The sequence below is a fragment of the Carassius auratus genome, chromosome 7 (genome assembly GCF_003368295.1).
Source record: "Carassius auratus strain Wakin chromosome 7, ASM336829v1, whole genome shotgun sequence".
Lineage (NCBI taxonomy): Eukaryota > Metazoa > Chordata > Actinopteri > Cypriniformes > Cyprinidae > Carassius > Carassius auratus.
In genome coordinates, this window is record NC_039249.1 from 30,447,417 (window position 1) to 30,469,834 (window position 22,418).

General features: G+C 35.6%; 1 protein-coding gene across 5 annotated transcripts in view; it reads right to left on the reverse strand.

Annotated features, from left to right (window-relative positions):
* The window catches only part of LOC113106465 (myotubularin-related protein 13-like), a 143,504-nt gene that overhangs the window by 30,834 nt on the left and 90,252 nt on the right, over nt 1-22,418 (reverse strand). For all 5 annotated transcript variants that reach the window (XM_026268408.1, XM_026268405.1, XM_026268404.1 and 2 more), the window contains one exon: nt 10,278-10,346. In XM_026268408.1, the coding sequence (XP_026124193.1) occupies nt 10,278-10,346 (69 nt within the window). The remainder of the gene's footprint in view (nt 1-10,277; nt 10,347-22,418) is intronic.

Below are 22,418 nucleotides of genomic sequence, written 5' to 3' on the forward strand. Positions count from 1 at the left end.
CTGAACCCTTGAGATAAAGATGGTTTATCAACATGATGGCTGGTTTGTTTTTGGTCCAAGATGGCCTATCAGCTCCGGCCACCTTGAACAAGAAGGTCTACCAGATCTTCTGCCAGTCTTTTAGTTGAATTTCCCAATAGGGATAAACAGCAAATGCGTATTTTGTGTCAGAAAAAAAAGATCTCACTGTGATTCATGAACAGCACAGGGTAATGATTTACCAACATTATGGAACAAATCCCTGCTTACTTAATACTAAGAAACATTCCATTTGTAGAGCCAGGAAGGAATCAAAACAGTCCAATTTAAATGCATTGTGTCTTAAAATATGCACGTCCATGTGAGCTAAAAGACATCTAGGCTTAAACAGCGCATTTACAATTCTGATTTATGTAAAACAAGAAGAGCAACAACGAACATCAGGACAAAATGTTAAATGGTTGAAAAATCAGAGCCGTCTGGCCCATCGGTATGGAGGACATGCTGTAATCATGTCCCACAATGCAAAGTAAACAGGAGAAGGTCAAGCTATGGTCAGCGAGAGCCATGGCAGGGTTATGCTAGCTCGTGAATGGACAAGAAATTAATGTAACGCCTCGACGACAACAGACACCCTAAAACCAATTCTGTTGAACTGTGGCTGAAACACTTGCCTGCTGCAGAGAATGCCAAAGACATTTGTGGTACATTCAAACCACAACTGTATGCACAAATGACATTCATTTATTATTTTAAGACAGATACCCGATACTTTACATAACAAATACAGACATGACATTATTTACAGACAAACACAATGGAAAATCTCTCCCTTTCCCATAATACAGTCACGTGGATCTATGCAGTATGTGACAGTCAGTGCAAGTGGTAGGTTGGTCAAAACTGGACCAACAAACTTTACAAACTGTTTTTGTTTTTTACATTTAATTCCTTAAAAATGGTAAAAATTTATTTGTTTATGTTTTTTTCTGGCTGTTCCTATCCAAGATCCTCTGAGTAAACACTTCTGACTCTAACAAGTCAACAAAAGGAAAATAAAAATACAAAGTTAACATTTTTGTTCTTTATATGCAAATTAGTGCATATTTAATTATACAACTCCTTATTTGCAGAAAACTTTTGGTACTCATACCAATCGCATGCATATTAACTAGGGCTGTGCGATATGGACAGGGAAAAAAAACTATCGCGATTTCTGATAAATTTTGCGATTTCGATTTTATTTACAATTTTGACACACACAGACATGCTTTACAGTGATAAATGCATTCAGTATGAATTTGAAACATATTTCCAAAAGAAAACCAATTACAGCTTTATCAAAAAGTTGTAACATGCCTGTAGAACAGACATAAGTCAAAATAATCACAACGTAACGGTGTGACAAAATGTCTAGATATATGGCAAAATAAATAAATAATATATTTTTTTAAATCCCGTGATACTTACAGGGATTTATTTTTCTTTTTTTGCCATACATTGGTCATAGAGCTCATTGTAGCGGTGCCTCAGATGTTGAAATATATTTTTTACGCCAGGTTCACACGTACTCCACCTGCAGTGCACGTACAGTGTGTGTATGCGGTGCAGAAGCAGCAGCGAGATCGCAATTTCACAATTAACAGATTAATGCTGAAATATGAAAAAAAAAAAAATTTTTACGTTATATCACAAGATGGTCTTTATGTTATCAAAATTTTTGATACCATAGAAATTGTATAGCTAATTCTTGTCAAGTAAACAGCAGCGATTAAATTACAACTAATAGGACAACAAATACAGCAGAACAATAAATAGCTAATGCTGCATACACTGTGTACAATAATCAAACTATAAGTTTTCATGACACACAGGCACAGCATTGTGAGTGTGAGAAGAGCAATTTTAAACACTCCTATTAACATCTCAAGACAGACTGCACCAGTGATGTAGACTCATGCTACAGGTGCACACACAGAACAAAATAAGCCCCTGAAAGATCTACAACCTTCCCAGCCGTCACAGCAGACATAACTTCACAGTGCAGCAACAATGACACCTGACGATCTCGGTCGAGAGTGGGGTAAAAAGAGAGCATGTTGAGTATGTTCCCATGTCCGATGGCATGCAGACCTTGACTACAGAACAGCATAGCCCTCTGGGAAAGACAACAATGTGCTGGAGGAATGCCACAATGAGCCAGCTAACGATGTTAAAGTGCGAGGAAAAATTATCATATTCTCACAAATATAAGAACATAAATATATCATAACAAAACAGCAGAAAAACCCATCCACTCCATTCATCCATAAAATGTTATATATTCGAAAATTCCAGTTTATTTCCCCCCAATTCTGCATATTTATGACTCAATATAATAATAATAATAATAATAATTCTTAGACTAACTGAAACTTGTTATAGCACTTGCATATCACTGCTCTTTTGTTGATTTTGTTTGTTTCCATTGTTCTCATTTGTAAGTCGCTTTGGATAAAAGTGTCTGCTAAATGACAATATAAATATATTTAATTATAAGTGGTAATAATTAGTAAAAGACATAAAACAAACATTTTTACGAATCTTTTAAATTTGCAAACAAAGTGCTGCATGACAGGTTTGCTGTTAAAATTTAATTCTTAAAAAAGTTTTAATAGTTGTATTATTATTGTTGTTATTGCAACATTCTATTGTGCAACATAAACATATTTCTTTCACAATTATTTTAAGATAAAGTTAAAGGGATAGTTCACCCAAAAATGAAAATTTTATGGAATGAACAAAGATTTTTAACACAAACAATTGCAGTCTGTCAGTCATATAATGGAAGTAGAGCTGCAACTAACGATTATTTTTTCTGTCGACTATTCTAACGATGATTTTTATTACAATAAATAATTAATCTAATGTTCTTTTTTTGATTAGCTAATGAATCCTTTGGATAACTTTACAAAAAAATATAAGTACAACTTCTAATATAATATTTCAACCTTTATTCATTTTTAACCAATGTGGTTAAAGTTTTTACAGTATACAAAAATAAAGAGGCAAAGGAAATTTTTTTACTATGGTAAATATGAGTTTACGATAGCGTTTATAATTAAACCAGAGTAGCCACAAATTTACAGTTGTCTGAGACGTCATGAAATGTTCTTTAGCATCACAAACCATAAAATGTAGTCACATTCTGCTATGGTTTAGCATGGTTTCCAGATCTGGAGTTGATTCGGGGTAGCTCGGTGGTTTGTGATTGTTCTCTCGTGGCGCCCTGTCTTTTAATGGGCCGTTCACATATTCACAAGTTCATTATTTCCAATGTAGACGCCGTTAGCGCCGTTAGCAAGCGAAAACAGGCGCATCCGCACCGCATCGAGTTAAAAACATCTAAACTTTTCAGAATGCCGCAAGCGCACCGCGGGTCATGTGACTAACTAACCGTTTCATCCTTTCCCGTAACAACATTGAAAGCTCAGCTAAGATGAAGAAACTGCTGATCATAGCTGTATATGGATTGCCATTTTGAAATAAATTTAGTAGCAGAGCTACTGCAAGCGATTTTTATACTGCAAATCCATTTATCCTTTGCTGAAATTTCCACGTCTTCATGGAGAGAGCACGTCATGGTTGCTTAGCAACGGCAGACTCCGGTGCTACAGTTTAACTGGCAGACACGGTGACCAGATAAACTGTAACACCGGAGAACGCCAGGATGTTTTCCTCTGAGGTGCTCGTGCATCGCATTTGTGCTGCCGTGGTACACCATATCGGTTTTGCAAAGGGAACAAAGGGCCATTTTATTTGGTCTTTGTTTAAAGTATGTCCCATACTTTTGATAACAGTGGTTTCTGTTTTTGTGACAGAATGCAACTTTCTCCATTCCCAGTATGCCATTACGCGAGATGTAAACAGTGTGACGCATTGACGCATTTCACGCACGTTGTCGTATTTTTGCAGTCGACGTAATCGATGACGTCGATGCGTCGTTGCAGCACTAAATGGAAGTGAATGGGAATCACGGCTTTGAGAGTCTAAAACATACTCAAACAAAACCAAATTAAACCCTACGGCTCGTGACGACACATTGATGTGTAAAGACACAAAACAGTTGGTCTGTGCAAGTAACTGAACAGTTTTACATAGTTTTGTTTTTACTTCTGATTTTCACCACAATGTGAAAACTGTTCCGTTTTAATTTGGTTTAGTTTGAGTATGTTTTAGACTCTCAAAGCCATGATTCCCATTCACTTCCATTATATGACTGACAGACTGCAACAGAAAGTTTTGATGGTTGAATTAATTGGACTACTTTGGCATTTTACAGGGTCCCGACCCACACTGAAATCTCACTGACCTAAAATCCTGCTCCAAATTGATGTTACTAAACATAAAATATGTTTGGAATGACTTATTGTGTCACGTTGCAAACAAAATATTTTATGCTCAAAACCTGTTTATACAGAGAGCAAATGAGGCTAAAATGCAATATCAAAAGCCAGACTCCGACCTAATTTTTTCCATACCTTGTATCCCCTACTATAACACTTGTAAAAGGTCTTTATATGGCATCTTTAACTGTTCAATGAGCAGGAAGGCTTTATTTGAGTGATGATCTGTGAATGATAGCCCAGTATTTTACTAAAATCAATTAACTGCCCTGAGGCACATCATTTCCCAGAAGAAAGAGAATGAATCAAAGGCTAAATGAGATGCGTGCCGATCAGTTGTTAGAAACCTTTTGACCTGCTACGGCAAACCTGACGTTTGTGAGAGCACGTGATTTCTCATAAGGAAAGCAATGACGTATCAGGTGTCAAGTTGTTTTTCGTCCTACAAATCTCCATTTGAGGTGACTTTGAGGTATCCATGGCATAAATTCATTCTCAAGCCAAGAAACAATGAGCTAAGAGTTATTCAGGCTACGTAAAAGCCCTCATTTACAATGCTGAAAAAGGTTTAGGTTGTAAATCAAGGCAAAGAGGTAGTTGTAAATGGAGCGGATCTTTGTGGGAATTGTTTTGTTGACTTTCTGGTCGAGTCTTTGAGTCTCTTTGGCCCAGTTTTTTTTTGCTACTACAAGCATTGCAGTTACTCATACTTAGGGTTAGGGATACAAACAAACCCTTATCCCAGATGCATAACTCATTGATCATTCATATTCAGCCATTTGTGCTATGAGTGATACCTTGAATCATGCAACTTCTTGAGAGATCACACTTGCGCTTCAAGAATGCAAATGCAACAGTGAGCTCTAGTGTCTCTGCGGTAATGTCCATACTTCAGTTGGGTCATCTAATGAGGGGAAGCCTTTATCTCCTGCCAAGCATGCACTGAGAACCTCAATAACATGCAGTGTGGTTTAGTACAAGGCTACTGGGAGTGAAGGGGAAGGCATGTGAATCTCAGACTCGTGGAAAAATGCATGAGGTTTTAAATGTTGTGCGACAGAGATCATCTAAGGATAGCCAGAACACAGATTAGAGCCACTGAACAGCATTTTAGTGCATCTTGCTGGAGTTAGAACTGATTTCAGGTAATATGTAAAATATATTTGTTGAGTTGACCTTAATAATTTAGCCTTTGGTTTGTGTGATATCAGTGGCATGAATCCTTCTGGAGCGCTGCAAAACAAACAAGGTTTCAATTATCTCTCTTGTTCAATGTGCTGTTTATCCGTCATGAGGGCTTCACAAATCTGTCAGCTCTTTTTAGTCTAATGCTTTAATCAGGATTGATTACATAAAAATGGCAAATGTGAAACAGGAAAACTGAAAAACAGGAAAACTGAAAAACAGGAAATTCAAGGTTTGAAGAAATAGCTTTCAGATGTCTTCATGAAAGACTTGAATCGTTTGCCTCTGCACGAAATCTTAAGCTCTCCAAAATGGTTTGCGGCAGGTGCATCTCATCAATTAAAATGAACAATGACTGTGGAAACATTTCGGATTACGCATCTCTTTAACTAATTAGTGGTGCTCAGTTGCATGTGGACAAACTACTAGCCCTGAGATTTAAACTTAATATGTAACTATCCAGCACTGTTACACAACATTTTTTTTCTTTTACACACGTATAAAAGTTCACAGTTCACAATAAAAGGGCATCTGAAATAATTTGGACTAACACTTAGGGTCTGCATTATTTTTCTAATAATTCAAAGGCATGTTGTAAATTAATTCCTTATATATGAACTGTGTTGAACAGAGAAACACAAGATTTTTGTTGTTTTACACGTGTAGATAGAAGTAAATAAAAAAAGAAAGAAAAAAATTAAGATAAATAAACTGGAGTAGGTTTTTTACCTAAAAATGTCATGTTACTTGCTGCTTCTTTGTAATGATTTGTCAAATTTGCTAGCAATTTCTGAATGGAAACTGTTTCAAGTAAATACTATGATAATTTATATAATTTTTAAATGTATTATAAAATAAATGTATTATATTAATCTTTCTAAACACTCAATTTTTTTCTCGAGAGCAATATTACAATAGCTTACAATTTTGCTTAAAATTTATAAGTAACAACAACAATAATTATTACTATTATCGCTATTATTTTTGATTATAATTACTGATATATAATCACAAAATTTGTCCAAATTGTACAGCACTAAAAAAATTAAAATCGAACCTAAAAAAAAGACTTTTTTTTTTTCAATTGCAACCACAATTTCACTTCAATTATTATTTTTTTTTATATAAATTAAATAACAATTTTCACCCAAATCATGTAGCCCTATCCAGAATGCAACAATATGCTGTAATGCCCTAGCAAGTGCACAGCAAGCAACTCCTGGGCAACTACCTGAGACTCTTCAAGGTATGAAATTCAAGTTCTTTTCAATCACAGTCTTTCTGACAGTACTTTCTGATAAACTGCAAACCGTTATTTTTAGACTGATAGTTTCCTGGAGGTCATTTAAAACCCAAAGGAATTAAAATGCATTCCTGGATGAAAGAAACAAATTCATATCATAAGATTTTGGGTCACGATGACCATGCAAATTTATAATGTATAGTGTTACAGTTAGGTGTCTAAGCTTATTTTAAATGCTACTGTCCCACAAACGAGCATGAGGGTCACCGACGTGATATTTGATCACATCACATATCTTCTGTGCATAGTGTGAGTCACAGCAGGCGGATCGCAGAGCAGCCCAAAATTCAAAAGCAACACCGTTAGTTGTGTCTGTCTCTATGACAACTATAATGTGGGTACGTGATGGATTGGTGTTGAAAGCCAGACACTCTCCAACACTTCCCCCCACACTGTACCAAAGTGAAACCGAACTAGGCTAAACTGACTGTCACGCTTCTCAGTGGCTTTTTTCAGCGATGGGCTGAATAGAGTGGATCACAAAGTCTAATTGTACTCACAGCAAAGTTTTTTCCCTTCTTTACTTAGGAGTAAAAAGAAGTTTTACTCAGGAATATACTTTTAGTTAGGGCTGTGTGATATGATGATTTTTGATAGTGGACGATAAAAATGTCTCCACGATCAGCTTTAGTAGAAATATGGTAGTATGGTGCTCCAGCGCACATTCTATCAGCTGCAGTTCTGGCGCCACCGTCATAAACTGTACAACGCCACATGCATTCACATCAATGTTAACTCAGCGGTAGAGTTACTCTCTCGTTATCTACATGTGCTTTTAAATGTTTAATTCGCACGCTGGTCTGACCTGTGCTTTTTCTGAGAACGTCATACACCCAAAGCGCGCGCTGAAGCCTGTCAAACATCGCCTGATTATTGAACTAAATTATCTTTTGCACTAATACTGTCAACACACACAAGGTTTTCATGTAGACTCAGTTGGTTATGTCTAAAATGAAAGTAAACCATTGAGAGAAAAACGTATACGTGCCTGAATATCAGATGCATGCAGGTCTTAAAGGGACAGTAGGCCTATTAAACATGCACCCTACTGTCATTATTGTCAAGGGATAGATCACCCTAAAATTTCATTTCAGTCATTAATTACTCAGTCACATTGACCCAAACCTGTATTAATTTCTTTCTTGTGCCAAACACAAAAGAAGATATTTTGAAGAATGTGGATAACCAAACAGTTGCTGGTCCACACTGAATTTGATAATAGCAATAAATACTGTTGAAGTCACTGTGGAACAGCAACTGTTTGGTTTTCCACGTTCCTCAAAATAGCATTTATCTTAAGAAGGAGAAAGAAACTCATTCAGGTTTAATGTTAATAAAACAACAAAACACAAAGAGAAAAATCACTCACTGCTCTTGACTGATGAAATGTAATACAGCTTCTTTAGGAATCAGTTTATATAGTGTTTTATTTTTATATTTGTTCAGTACATTTCTTGAATGCTCCTGCTAAATCTACCTATTGTACCTGAAAAAACAAAAAGAACAAAGATTTTTATCCTCACCCTCTTTGGCCTAAATATCTACCATTCTTTTTCTTTTTTTTGTTACCTAGAAAGACCTTGTCTTTATAATAGGGAAATCCGTTTGGCTGTAATACTCAGAAAACTTGCAAAATAGTAAAACCAACATGACAAAGAATTTCCCCAAAACATTTTTTTCCATATTGCCCACTCCTACTTTAATTAAACATCTTGATGCTGCAATGTTTGATTGAAAATTATTTTAAAGAGGGCCTATTATGCTCTTTTACAAAGTCTTGATTTTGTTTAGTTCTGTCTAATACGGATAGAAGTAGTGCTGCAACAACGTGTCGATGTCATCGATTACGACGCGTCACACTGTTTGTTTACATCTCGCGTAATGGGATACTGGGAATGGAGAAAGTTGCATTCTATCACAAAAACAGAGACCATTGTTATCAAAAGTATGTGAATACTTTAAACAGAGGACAAATAAAATGGCCCTTTGTTCCCTTTGTAAAACCGATATGGTGTACCACAGCAGCACAACTGCGATGAGCTAGCACCTCAGAGGAAAACATCCTGGCGCTCTCCGGTGTTACGGTTTAACTGGTTACCGTGTGATCTGGCTACCAACTTCCTGGTTCAGGTCTGATATTCTTGCGCTTGTGGCATTCTGAAAAGTTTAGATGTTTTTAACTCGATGCGGTGCGGACGTGCCTGGAAAAAACGAGCGCATCGCTTCCATTATGAGTGCGCTTATCGCGCGACTGCATTGGAAATTACGAACTTTAGTGCACAATATACATTTTATGTGAACGGCCCCTTAAAAGACAACAGTCACAAACCACAACTTCAACCACATAAGTTGAAAATGAATAAAGGTTGAAATATTATATTAGAAGTTGTGCTTATATTTTTTTTTGGTAAAGTTATCCAAAGGATTCATTAGCTTATTAGAAAAAAGAACATTAGATTAATTATTTATTGTAATAAAAATAATCATTAGATTAGTCGACTAATCGAAAAATAATCGTTAGATTAGTCAACAGAAAAAATAGTCGTTAGTTGCAGCTCTAGATAGAAGTCTTTCTAATAATCAGATAGAACAGTTAAATAAAGGAATTAATGTATACAAAAAGTATCAGATTGCTTTTATATTAGGCCTGTTGGTGATAGAAAGGCAATCATTAGTTAAAACATTATTTGAAAAATATGATTACCACTGCACACAAACTTCCCAGACTACTGAGTGCCCTGTTGGTTACAGTGTTTACTTTATTTTTAAATATATTTTTATTAAATATGAATTTATTTGTTAAAAACACTGTCACCTAAAGTATATTTTTTAATCCATTGTCAAAAGATTTCAAAATGTCTATAATGACTGTGGTGAGAAAACAGCAGTTAAGAAAGCATCTGATCATAACGATGTGGATATGGATGAACCAGTTATGCAACTCTGTGCTCCAGTCAAGTTATGTTCATTTACTGTATATAACAATTTACAGATAGATTGCTTTAAAGCAAGTGTCTGCATTGCTTTCAACTAGAATTACAACTTCAATCCCTACTAAAAAGCAGCTCTGCAGCATGCTCATGTTTTCACTCGTGAATGTCTGATCTCGACGGACTGAACAGAAGAAATGAACCAGAGAATATATTGCATAATAGCCATGGATCAATGGTAGTTTGAAGGTGTTTTGGAAAATTTGCACTGACAAGCTGTTTCAAACTCTCCTAATGAACTCCAAACAAACTTTGTTTTGGCTGGATAAAACAGTTTATTCCTGAAGTATATCAGGGCCTTAAGAGTTAAACTAAGCAGATGGAGACAGGTGGATTTAATGAACGCTGGTGCCAGTGTTGAAGTGCTGTGATTAAGATCCAGTAACAAGAGCTGCCAGTATGCCTGCTGTCAGCCTGAGCTCAACTCTTACTTACCCGGTAGAAGGCCGTTGTCAGGGGCAGCAAGGCGGCGGCTACAGTGTATTCCTCTGAGCTGGAGCAGTCCTGCGAGTAAACAGAGACAGGGAGATGTTAGATGATACCACTGAAGTATATAAACTGATGATAAAAAGAGCTTTGGCCAATTGTGCACAAAACATGACATCACTTGCTATATCCCTTGGTGTTATATAAGTGTTATTACCAAGGCATGACAATATGTCATGGTATTGGTTTCATGTCCAGGCATCACATTTTTGTTTTAATGAATATGGATAAACATACTGTATATGGGGAATAAACAGAAGTTGTGATTATTTTTGGCTTGGCTTCCATCCAGTTTGTTTCCAATGCTTAGGAGCTGTTTTAATGCATATGCTTTTAATATTTTATATAATATCATGTAAATTGGAAAAGCCAGTTTTCAGGATGTTCCAATTATCAATTTAGAAGAAATTTCATATTTTAAATTCTTAACTGACACGACACTGTCATATTTAAACGGGACAAAGCTTTTAAATAAAAATGTGTTGCATAAAAAGATCAACTGGTCTGGGACTGACATTATGTTTTAATAGGATCTTGGAAATAGTCAAATCCAGATGACTCGGCTTTTTAATGAAAAAAATGGCTCTTGGTTTTATAGCTTTATGAAAAGTTCCGGATTCACAATTTGTAGTGTATGACGTGGCACTCTGTTAAACAAAATCTTTATCTACAATAAAAGCTAATTTATTTTTAAACGATTTGTCACTTTTATAAGTTTTAAATTGTCTTACATAAGCTGCTGGAAGCAACACCAGGATTATATTTCTAAACAAAACCCAGTCACCATCTCTGTTCTCCATCCTGGCATAAACATCTGAATGTAAAGACAGAGGCAAATCTAAAACATCAGTCCCTGCACAGATCTCGCGTTCCTGACCCCCCATGTATGGTGCAGCAATGCGCTTTTCTCTTTCAGTTCTTTCTCAGGTTTGGAATGAATTGTGTCGTTTGCCAGAGGCGCTGGAACATTCCATCATTCTAAGCTTCTGTACACAATTAAATCACTGGAAATGAACTCGGAGTAAAGTCTGTAATCCTTTACCATAAAAGATCCCAATTATTCTGTGGGGAGACCTTATCGTGGTTCGACTAGATTTTCCTGAAGAATATGTTTGTCTGTGCAAAACTCATCTTGATGCTAAGTAGTTGCTTATTTGTTGTTTACAGGTCGAAGGTGTTCTGGTCCCCAGATACAGTACTTTGACTATACTTTTTAAGAAAACAGCTTTACTGCTTTTATTAAAAACTTTGGTTTGCCAAAAAAAAAAAAGACACGCAGATAGAAAAAAAACAGGAACACAGGAAATGGTAGCACAGAGAAGTCACTATATCTCTTAAATATTAGATAATATGTTAAAACACATCACTTGCTCACAAATGGATCCTCTGCAATGAATGGGTTCCATCAGAATGAGAGCCCAAACAACTGATAAAAACATCAAGATAATCAACAAGTAATCCACATGACTCCAGTCCATCAATTATTATTTGGACTCTCATTCTGATGGCACCCATTCACTGCAGAGGATCCGGTGGTAAGCAAATCCGTTACAATGAAGAAACAAATCTTAGAGGTCGACCGATTTTACAGATACCGATTAATCAACCAATAGTTATTCAAATGGACACTGAATGAAAACTAAAATAGTGCATAACCATAAAAAAAAGTAACAAACATATTAATATTAAATATAGCTGCAAGCAGCAATAACGGGGCCAAACACTACAGAAGCAAGCTTCAGACGAACAGCAGAAATGAGTAATTAAGACAGTTTTAAGATTATTTTAGGCAAAATGGCTTGAAAACAATAAACACAACAACTAGTAATAGGATTTATTGGCTTATCACGTGTAACCAATTGGTGGCGCTGTTACCAAATTTATGTGGCATGGTCAGTGTGAGGTGACGATGACACATACAAAGTTTGGTGCAAATATGTCAAATCGTTGCAGAGATACAGCCTCAAATGCATTTTGGCACCCTTCCAGCAAATTCGTTGATGCGCTAAATGAGAACCGTTTCGTATATCGACACGAATCCATAACTTTTTGTCATCATGGTCTGAAGATGATCCACGTCAAATTTGGTGAAAATCGTACTAACGGTCTAGGAGGAGTTCGAAAAAGTAGGTTTTCAACATTAAGCAAAATGGCGGACAGGAAGTATAGCCAATTTTCGGATAATTGGTATCAATGCTCTTGGCATGACCCACAGAATATAGTGAGACCATGTTAATTTTAATATTCTAATTTATTCAAAAGTTATTAGCATTTATGTAATATTTCATTATAACTATTGACCACAAGGTGGCGCTGTCACCAAACTTTTTGAGTACCTTTAGGGCATGGAGCTGAATATTTTTTTAATTATTTTCGTAACGATACGATGCTGCATTCAAAAAATACAGCATTTTAAAACATAATTAAAAATGGCCGACGGCTAAAATGGCCGACACTGGAAAATGACTCACTGGATCTAAAGAGACCAATTTTGTGATTTTTGGCCAAACCATTCAGAGGTTATAAGCCAAAATAAGCATTTTTCATATCTCCTGACCACTAGGTGGCACTGTGTTGAAACACTGCAGGTAGTCTCAGGTTATGCTTATTATAACAGACACCAAGTTTGGTCTCAATACTGCCAAACCGTTGCTGAGATATAGCCTCATGTGTATTTTTGCGTGCTTTTAGTCATATTTTTTCACGTGTCATTCGAGAACGGTTGGACGGATCAACTTGAATTCCATAACTTTTAGCCAGCATGGTCTGAAGATGATCTGAGCCAATTTTCGTGAAAATCAGACAAACCGTGTAGGACGAGTTCGAAAATAGCGAAAAAACTAAACCTTGCGATTTTTGACATGAGCATGGGCATGAGCCAAGGATTCAGAGGAAAAAAGAATTTCCATTTTCTGGCTTACGGTTCAAAAGTTATTAGCATACAAACATTGAAAGTTTGGACAAGTGGTGGCGCTAGAGAGTAGGAGTTAGAGATTTCAAATTTGCTATAGTTAATGTTGGGACTGTCCTCTATCAGTGTGCCAAATTATACAACTTTCCCGCAATCGGTTCTATGGGCTGCCATAGACTTGCGGAGGAAGAAGAAGAAGAAGAATAATTAACAACAACGAAAACAATAGGTGCCTACGCACCTTCGGTGCTTGGCCCCTAATTAGGGCTGTCACTTTTAGTTCAAAAATCGATTGCACAATCGATCGGACCAACCAAAAAAAGTTTAAATGAAAATAGGGAATTGATTTTAACCAAATATGTACACTATTAATTTTAAAATAATTAAACAATTGAAAAAATAGATGTAACAAAACTCACAAACAAGCAGAAAAAGAAAATAACAAATTCCCAAAGTGCAATATGCCTTGCGAAAGCTAGACAGAAAATACCAGCAATTTTACGCGCCTATAAGACCCAGTGACGTCGAAAGCGACCTCTCTGCATTCACACCAAACCCGAATAGAGCGTCTGAGGCGAATTATTTCAATGTAAAGATGCGTTTACGCGTGTATTGAGGTCTTGCGGCACGGTAGACGCGAATTCGCCTCATTTCGCGCATCTAGATACAGGAGATTCTGAGTTATGAAAAGGACCATTGCAAGCTGACAGCGACCGGCTTTTGTGGTGGAAAATTGGCAGTAATACCCCCACCTTGCGCAGCTGTACCTGAGTGTACCTGGGACATCAGTGTGGTCGGATTGAAGAGTTGTTTGAAATGGATTGAATCATTTAAAATAATCTTGGGAGATTTTTGAATTGCCTAAATCATAAATGCAGCCAGGTTGAAGCCTGCAGTGATGTTTTTCTTTTGTTATGGCAGCCGCCCCCTCTGCATATATATATTTTCGAGAATGTTGCACTCCTGTTGCTGTTTGTTATTCTGCACGAAACTTCATGCCAATAAATAAGAAATATTGCTGACTTGTGCGTTTCCAGCGCTCTCTTTTCGTTCGTCTGTTATTTGACGTTGAAAAAGGAAACATCTTTTTTTTTTTTTGACATGGTAAATCGATTTTACAATCGATTCAATGAACACTTATGTCTTAAAAATCGAAAATGATTTTTTTTCACAAAAGTGACAGCCCTAATATGAATTATTATATTAATCATCAAAAGTTAGTTTATAATGTTTTAACTATTGTTAACAATAAGAAACTTTCAAATTTAAAATGTATTTGTAATAGTGAATGTTGACATAAACATTAACCTTAATGTTATAAATGGTTAAGTGTTACCACATGTGACCCTGGAGCACAAAACCTGTCATAAGTAGCACAAGTATATTTTTGTAGCAATAGCCAACAATACATTGTTTGGGTAAAAATTATAATTTTTCTTTTATGTGAAAAATCATAAGGATTTTAACTAAATATCATGTTCTTTGATGATATTTTGTACATTTCCTTTCATAAATATATAAAATCTACACAAAGACCGTTTCATTGAATTTACATACACGTGGATATTGTACGTATACTTTCACAATTTACTTACTTTTGTTTTAGAATACTTGATGATTATCTCATCAAGATAGCGAAACATGGCAGTCACAAACCGGGCAAAAGCAAACTACAACAGGTTTTATACCCACCGTTCTACTCCAGCAGTCATCTAAAACAAAGTGATCGAAAAGTGAAACAAAAAAGTATCATAGGTAAGTTTAAAGTTCGGTGTACATTTTAAAAATAAAATAATAATAAAAAAATAAAAACAGAGCAAGCGGAAATTTTAACTTAAAATTTGAAAAATATATTTTTTTAATTAAAATAGTTTTTTTATAATAATGAATAATTAATATTAATTCTGGATACTCTTACTATCTATGTCAATGAACCATTAGACACATCCTCAAGTTATCACATTTTCAGCTCAGTTTGTACAGTAATCACACACATCCACTTAAATGCCAGTAATGAGACATGTCTCTCACCAAGAGGTCAAGACTGATCTGTAAAGTGCTGTTTGTCTGCTGCAGGACAGCACTTCCAGAAAGGAGGGAGGATGTGGAGTGACTGTGACTCATCACAAACTATACGTGCTGCTGCACAAGTGTGAGTGGCATGTTGAATGTGACACGTCGTTCCCTAAAACTCAGTTTGCTGTGGGATCTGCAGTCACATGATGTGACTCATTTGCTCACTGCATAACTGGCACACTGTTTGCTGTGAGGCAAGAAAGGGAACAAGTCAACTTCCTCTAAACCAAAAGCTTTATTTTAATCACTTTCTAGGAATGCTTCTCTAAAACAGAAGTTTCGATCAATTTAAATGCAAAAACATGCTACTACTATTCCTAATGGTTTCAAACTTGAACTTGAGCTACCTACATGGATGATACAATACTGGTCAAAAGTTAGGAGTAATAAAGATTTTTTTTTACAGGACATATGCACACAAATGCAGCATTTATATTATCAAAAAATAGAGTAAAAATGTATAATTATATATTGTGAAATATTATATAAATGTAAAATAACTGTTTTCTATTTTAATCCATTTTAAAGTGTAATTTATCCCTGAATTACTCCAGTCTTCAGTGTCACATGATCCTTCAGAAATCATTCTAATATTCTGATTTGCTGCTCAAGAAACATTTCTTGCTATTATCAATTTAGAAAACAGTTTTTGCTGCTTAATATACACTACCACTCAAAATGTTATAAGTAACGTAAGCTAAACAATTTTAATAAAAAAACAGAATGGGATTAATATTTGTAATTAGCAAGGACAAGCTAAATCCATGGTACAACTTAAAAGAAATTCTACCAAGGTTTCCACAAAACATATTAGTAAAAACTGTTCTCAACAATTATTAATAATTGAGCACCAACAAAAATTCTGCATCAAAACAGATAATAATTACTGGAGGATCATGTAGCACTGGAGAAATTGTAAATGTAATAATATTGAAATTTAAATTGTAATAATATTTAATAAAATTACTGTTTTACTGTATTTTTGAATAACTATTATTATAAGAGACGTTTTTCAAAAACATTAAACAATCATAACAACAACCTAAAAGTGTGATTGCTTTTTTTTATACGGGCATGCAAGCATTGCACATTTTCTGCAAAGAATAAAAAAAAATCTAAACTACTTTTATTGCAAAATGTATCCTATCTTCGACATTTGTTAAGTCAGTGAGGCTGAGCCTTGAATGGGAAGCTGCACTTGTTCAACATGGGAATGATGCACTTCACAACTTCCCAGCACATTTATTTCTGCAGCTTTCACAGAGCATTGCGTAAGTTCATCTGACTTCAAGTCAGATATCTTCCACTGAATGCTCTTTCTCCAAGAAAAAGAACGGAGCACAATGGATCTCCTGCTCTAGAGTTCACAAGCAGCGGTGGCAAAACAACTGCAGACAAATGAGGAAAAGAAATGAAATCAGCAGGTGGCTCACCTAGACCTAGACTTTAAAAAAGATAGTGTGAGATCCCACTGTGCCTCACAAACCTTATTTGAATCTGCATATAACAAGTTTACTTTAAAGGTATATTTAATCCTGTCATTGTGTTAGTTCTTATAATCACATAAAGTGGTTTTGTGTCATGCTGTCAATGCAGATGCATGATTAGGGCTGCCACGATTAAACATTTTGGCTGATGATTTTTCAAAATGCTGCAATTAACTTTTTAGTTCATGTCACCTATTGTAACACTAATACACATAAACCTACTTTATTTATATTTAGCTTGGAATCATATAGTAAAATAGGAATGTCATATAATATAATTGTTTATATCGTGAAGTTGATAATAGTAATTGACTTTGGCATAATAACATTTGAATTATTTAAAATATTTACAATCATTTAAAATATTCCACTTCTTATTAAACTAGTTGTTTAACATCATATGATATAAAATAATAATGTAATTTGGTATAATAAAAAATAAATATTCAAATATTTTCAATAATGTTTCTCTTTTCTATAAGCTTCAAAATATAATATAACTGTATAAAGTATTATAAATATTAAAACTTTAATAGTTAGAATTAGGGCTTTCAATAGATTAAAACACTTTTTGTGCAAATTATCCAGATTAATCACACACTTATCATCAAATTAAGCATATACAGTTTATCTTGTTTAACAAGCTCATCTTGTCATCATTTGCTATTTCCAAAGGTCAACAGGTTACAAGTCTGTATATTCTGTAAGCTTTTGTCAAGAAAAATGTAAATACTTCCCAAAAAAACGATCTAAAAGGACAGAAGTTTATATAATTGATACATTTGTGCACACCAAAGAACACACACACAAATTCTCAATGTATAGTAAATGTGTAAGAACAAACAGCTTGTTTACAGCAGAGGGATGTTCTAACTTTCTGTTCAGTGTGTATTTGGCACAAACTATAAATGTAAATGAATGATTACAGAGCACCTTTAGCAAATGGCTGCTGTACTGTACTGTTCAAGCAGTCTGCAGAACAGATGTGCAAAGCTCTGATCTGCTTCCCTTCACCCCCAGCACAGCATAAAACAAATGTGCGTGTGACTGACAGGCTGAGTAAGTGTTTGCAAGGGCCCCCCGCTGATAAAGCAGGCCAGAGCTGGCCCATAACCCTGCGGCACAGGAAATGACTGGGATGCCATAGTGCATCTCCACTTCATCGCATGCCACACCACTGCTGGGCTTGCACAACTTTCAGCTCCAGAACCCGCCGCAGCTGGACGAAACGCACAGCAGAAGAAGACAAGAATCTGTAAATAAGCCTTCTTAATGGGCTTGTTATGAGATTGTTTTAAAAACAATAAGGTCTATCAGATTTATTGTCTGGCGAGATAAGAACCATTCAAGAGCACTGACTCAGGCTCCATTCTTACGTCTGAAATCAAACCGGGAGGTGTCCTTTATGTCAACAGTCGTCAACAGTAAATACCCGAAGAATGCACAACAAATATGTGTTAACAGCTCTCTGATTTTCCGAGAAGTTGCGTAAAATCAGGCTTCCTCTGCTGGGATCGCCAGTGTTGCGAAGGAGATATGTGGTACCACGGTTCCGTCTTCTTCCACATCTGTCACACACTGCAGTTCGCAAAGCTGCCGACCTCAAACAGATGGAGCCAGAGTCCAGACGCCTGAGGTCATGCGCATGTTTGGATGACAATTATATTGTCTACATATTATAACAAACACTTGAAAAAAAACTATAAATGTCATCTAGCTTTTAAACAAAAGCAATGTGATGATTCAAGGAAGCAGGAAAGGATGTCACAAATGTTTGTCAGCGTCGGTGTATGTGATTTATTCCTATGACGCTTGCTGCTATCAGAAATACAAATGGAATGCACACAGGTTTAAATACTTGCATATGAAGAGTTTGGTTCCAAAACGCAATAAACACCTTTCTTTTCTGCCAAAATAAGTAGAGTATCTGGTCGGTATTCAAAAGTAAATTTTTTATTTTATGCAAAATACAATATCCGCCGAGTTATTAGGTCATTTTTTTCCTGTTTTTCCAAACCGCCAGTCTCCTTTCTCTGCAGAATGTGACATATCCGCTCAACCAATCACAGTGCACCGTTCCACACACTTTAAACAGTAACAACCAATCACAGCGCACCATTCCAAGCACTCTAGATAGTAATGGCAGTGCTTTGAATACACTCCGCATACTAGTTATCCTCATCTACGTTGTACTTAACTAACTTAGGGCTGCATGATAAATTGCATGTGATTGTGATGCTCATCTTGTCAGTAACGCCGGTTCTATGATTAATCATAAAGCGAGCTTTCAGATGGAGCGGCATTTAATACACAGATCCATACATCACTGACAAGTTATGCAATATCGCGTTTATAATCGCAGATGAGTCGCATTCAATTATGAATGCGATATTGATGTTTTTGTTTATACAGCTTATAGCACTAGTCAACTATTGGATCACATTTTTTGACCCATGGATCAGATCATTTTTCGGATCAGCAAAGAAAAAGTAAAATAAAAGAAAAAATTCAATTTAACTTAATTTGCATTTATTACTTAAAGCAAAGTACTTCTTTGATACAGCAGCAAATAATACTAGATTAACTAAGAAAGTGTAAACATGATTAAAGAGACGAGAACAGCCATTAAAAATAAGAACAAATACACAAATTACAATATGTTATAACTCAATATGTTATATTCAGAAATACAGAAATGTAATAATAAGGGAAAATAACACTGCAGAGTGTTCACCGTATGAATTAAATATAGATTTGTATCACAGCTGTTTTGTTGTTTGATGATCATTCATGACACCAGCAGTATTTATAGAACGCTGTCTCTTTAAGAACTACACATCATTTTAGATTTCTTTCTCAGCTGTTTTCATTCACTTGAGAAACAAATGACTGCATTTACCTGAATGATTGTCGAGATGGGTATTTTCTCATAATTTTATGAGTATGTGTCTGTTCAGAGGATTCAGTTCAGTGTTCGTGCACAGTCTGAAATGCATGTGTGCACTTCATCATGTGTGCGCAAGTAGCGAAACAAGTTCCCTTTCCTCTTTGGAATCGATTACATATGGTTTGCTTGTGTAAATACGAAAAAAAAAAAGTAGACTCTGTTATGATTGGTTAAATTTTGCACCGTGGGTTTTGTTCCGTACAGATCACGGATCATCTATGATCCGTTTAACCACTATAAAGAATATATGATCTACCGTGTGACGAGTGGGGCGGGGCCTAGAGCTGTGGGAATGGAGCGAGGCCGGTGGAGTGATTGGAAATGAGCAACACCTGCTCCATACTCTTATTTTAATCAGATTTTTATCTCATTTTAATCTTTTTATCACATTTTAATTTATATTATAATCATATTCTTATAATTTATTTTTTGATGAAAAACATTTTTACACTTTTTTTCCATTAACATTTCCATGACCCCGGTAGCACTCGAATTTTACATAAAAATTGTAAGAAAGTCTGAAAACCCATGGTATTAGTGAAAACTTAAGAAATAACAAGAAATGACATTAAACTACATTAAACTAGGTTGTGTAACGACTAGACAGCTTTATTATTGCTGTGTTCACTTTGCAGTGTAAAACACTGAGTTCATAAAGGGAACAATGTAGTTTGTTGCATCACTTGCCGTTGACATAAAAATCGAACACAGCAACAATGTGACAATATCACTGAGTCAGGAAAAACTAAATCAAAAAACAAGAACAGATTTATGGTAAAACTGTCTGTGCAATTATATCTCCAGCTATTCTTAGTGTAGACAAAAAAAAAAAAAAAAACTTGAGTAATCACTGGCGTCTCTGATGTCTGTCGTAGCTCTTCGTTGAAGGCGATGAGAGCACCCATAAAGTAATATGAAAGCAATTTGGGTGTCCAGGCAATCTGCTATTTTTGTTTGTCTTAAAGCTCATCTGAGACAAATCCACTGACCTCGCGCCACACGAGACAACTCATGACAAACTATCCCGAAAAAGTGAAGAGCTTTTAAAACGCACAATAGAGCAATGCTACAATGCCACAGAATTTATTTATTTTTTTTAATCTTGTGACGCTTTCCCTGATCTTGTGAGCAAGATGATCCAATATTAAGGCTCTGAACTCAAGTTTTGTTCTTCGAAAACAGCGCATACCTGTCAGGAACCTAAAATATGTGTGAGCTCTCCGACAAATCTCAAATACCAAATGCTCCAAAGGGAATTAATCTTTCCACTGACGATACCTAAACGTCAGCTCAGCAGCCATATCTGAGGTGAAAGATTTATGTCCTACATAAATAAAAAAACAAAAGGTTTCCGACAGTAACGGTAGTAACAGCATCAGTCTGATGTGATGAGAATGTGAGGAGAATATTACTTCTAAAAACTGTTGTAAAGGCATGTTCACCACAAGAACTATAACTATAAAAATAACTTTAAAGCCCAATATATTTGTGTCCACTCCAATGGATGACAACATTCTCTTTATTACAAGTGTTCACCGCAGTTATTTGGTGAATAACTCTTTAAAGCTGCAGTCGGTAACTTTTGACGCTCTAGCGGTTAATAAACAGAACTGCTTGCGTCTTGCGGAAGAACATTGTAGCCGGAACTACTTCTCTCTGTTTATGTCTATGAAGAATCACAAAGGTACTGGGTTACTCCGCCGCGGTACCCCCGAAGCAATCTAAAATAGTCCGAATATAAACACTTATTATAGGTGCACCCTAGTGATTCAGGACAAGCCAAAAACACGGTTTGGAAAATGGATTCATGGTGTACTCGCTTATTATATACATTTTTCTACATTTTGAATACAAACAAAGTTACGGACCGCAGCTCTGATTGGTTGTTTCTTAACGGAACATTTCTGCAAATGGCAATAGGAGCACTGGGAGGAGCCAGAGGAGCTTGATTTTTTTCACAGATTATCTGTCTCATATTCTACTGTCAGGACATAATGACAGGTTTAACAAATATGTAAAAAATATATTTTTACAAAAGTTACCTACTGCAGCTTTAAAGCCGGATGAATTTTGATTGGCTGTTGTTTTAATCATCTGAAAAAAAAAAGAAAAAAAAAAAAAAAATTCTAAAAGCGATTCCTACAATGTCGTTCCTCTGTGCCATGATGATTATAGTTGTGCTCTGCAGAAAATCCTTTACCTAATTTGGTGTTCCCAATCGAACAGGACTGACCTTTTAAAAATAGTTTGTACATCTCTCCTTATGCTATATTTGATCCAAGCCTCAATCTTTTTGTCAACTTGATTTCATTCGATTAACACAGATTTTGGTTTACTTTTTGTAAAAGTCTGGTCATAGAGCTTCTGCATCTCAGTTTTTGAGTGAAACGGCATTATTAGTGGATAATTCTGGTTAAGTTTAATCAAAAACTGTGGAGCGTGGGCTCAGATTAATAAAGCCTATGAAATTGATAACCTGTGCTGAAATAAAACAAAAAGTTGATAAAATATTTTATATATATATATATACACACACACACACAAATGTATATATACACAAAAAGTTATACCCCTGTGTACTTTTAGGAAGGGCTATATTTAGAATGACTTTTAAAACTGTATTCATCGTTACTGGTATATTTAGGTCAGTGCTGTACTCCATTTTTTTT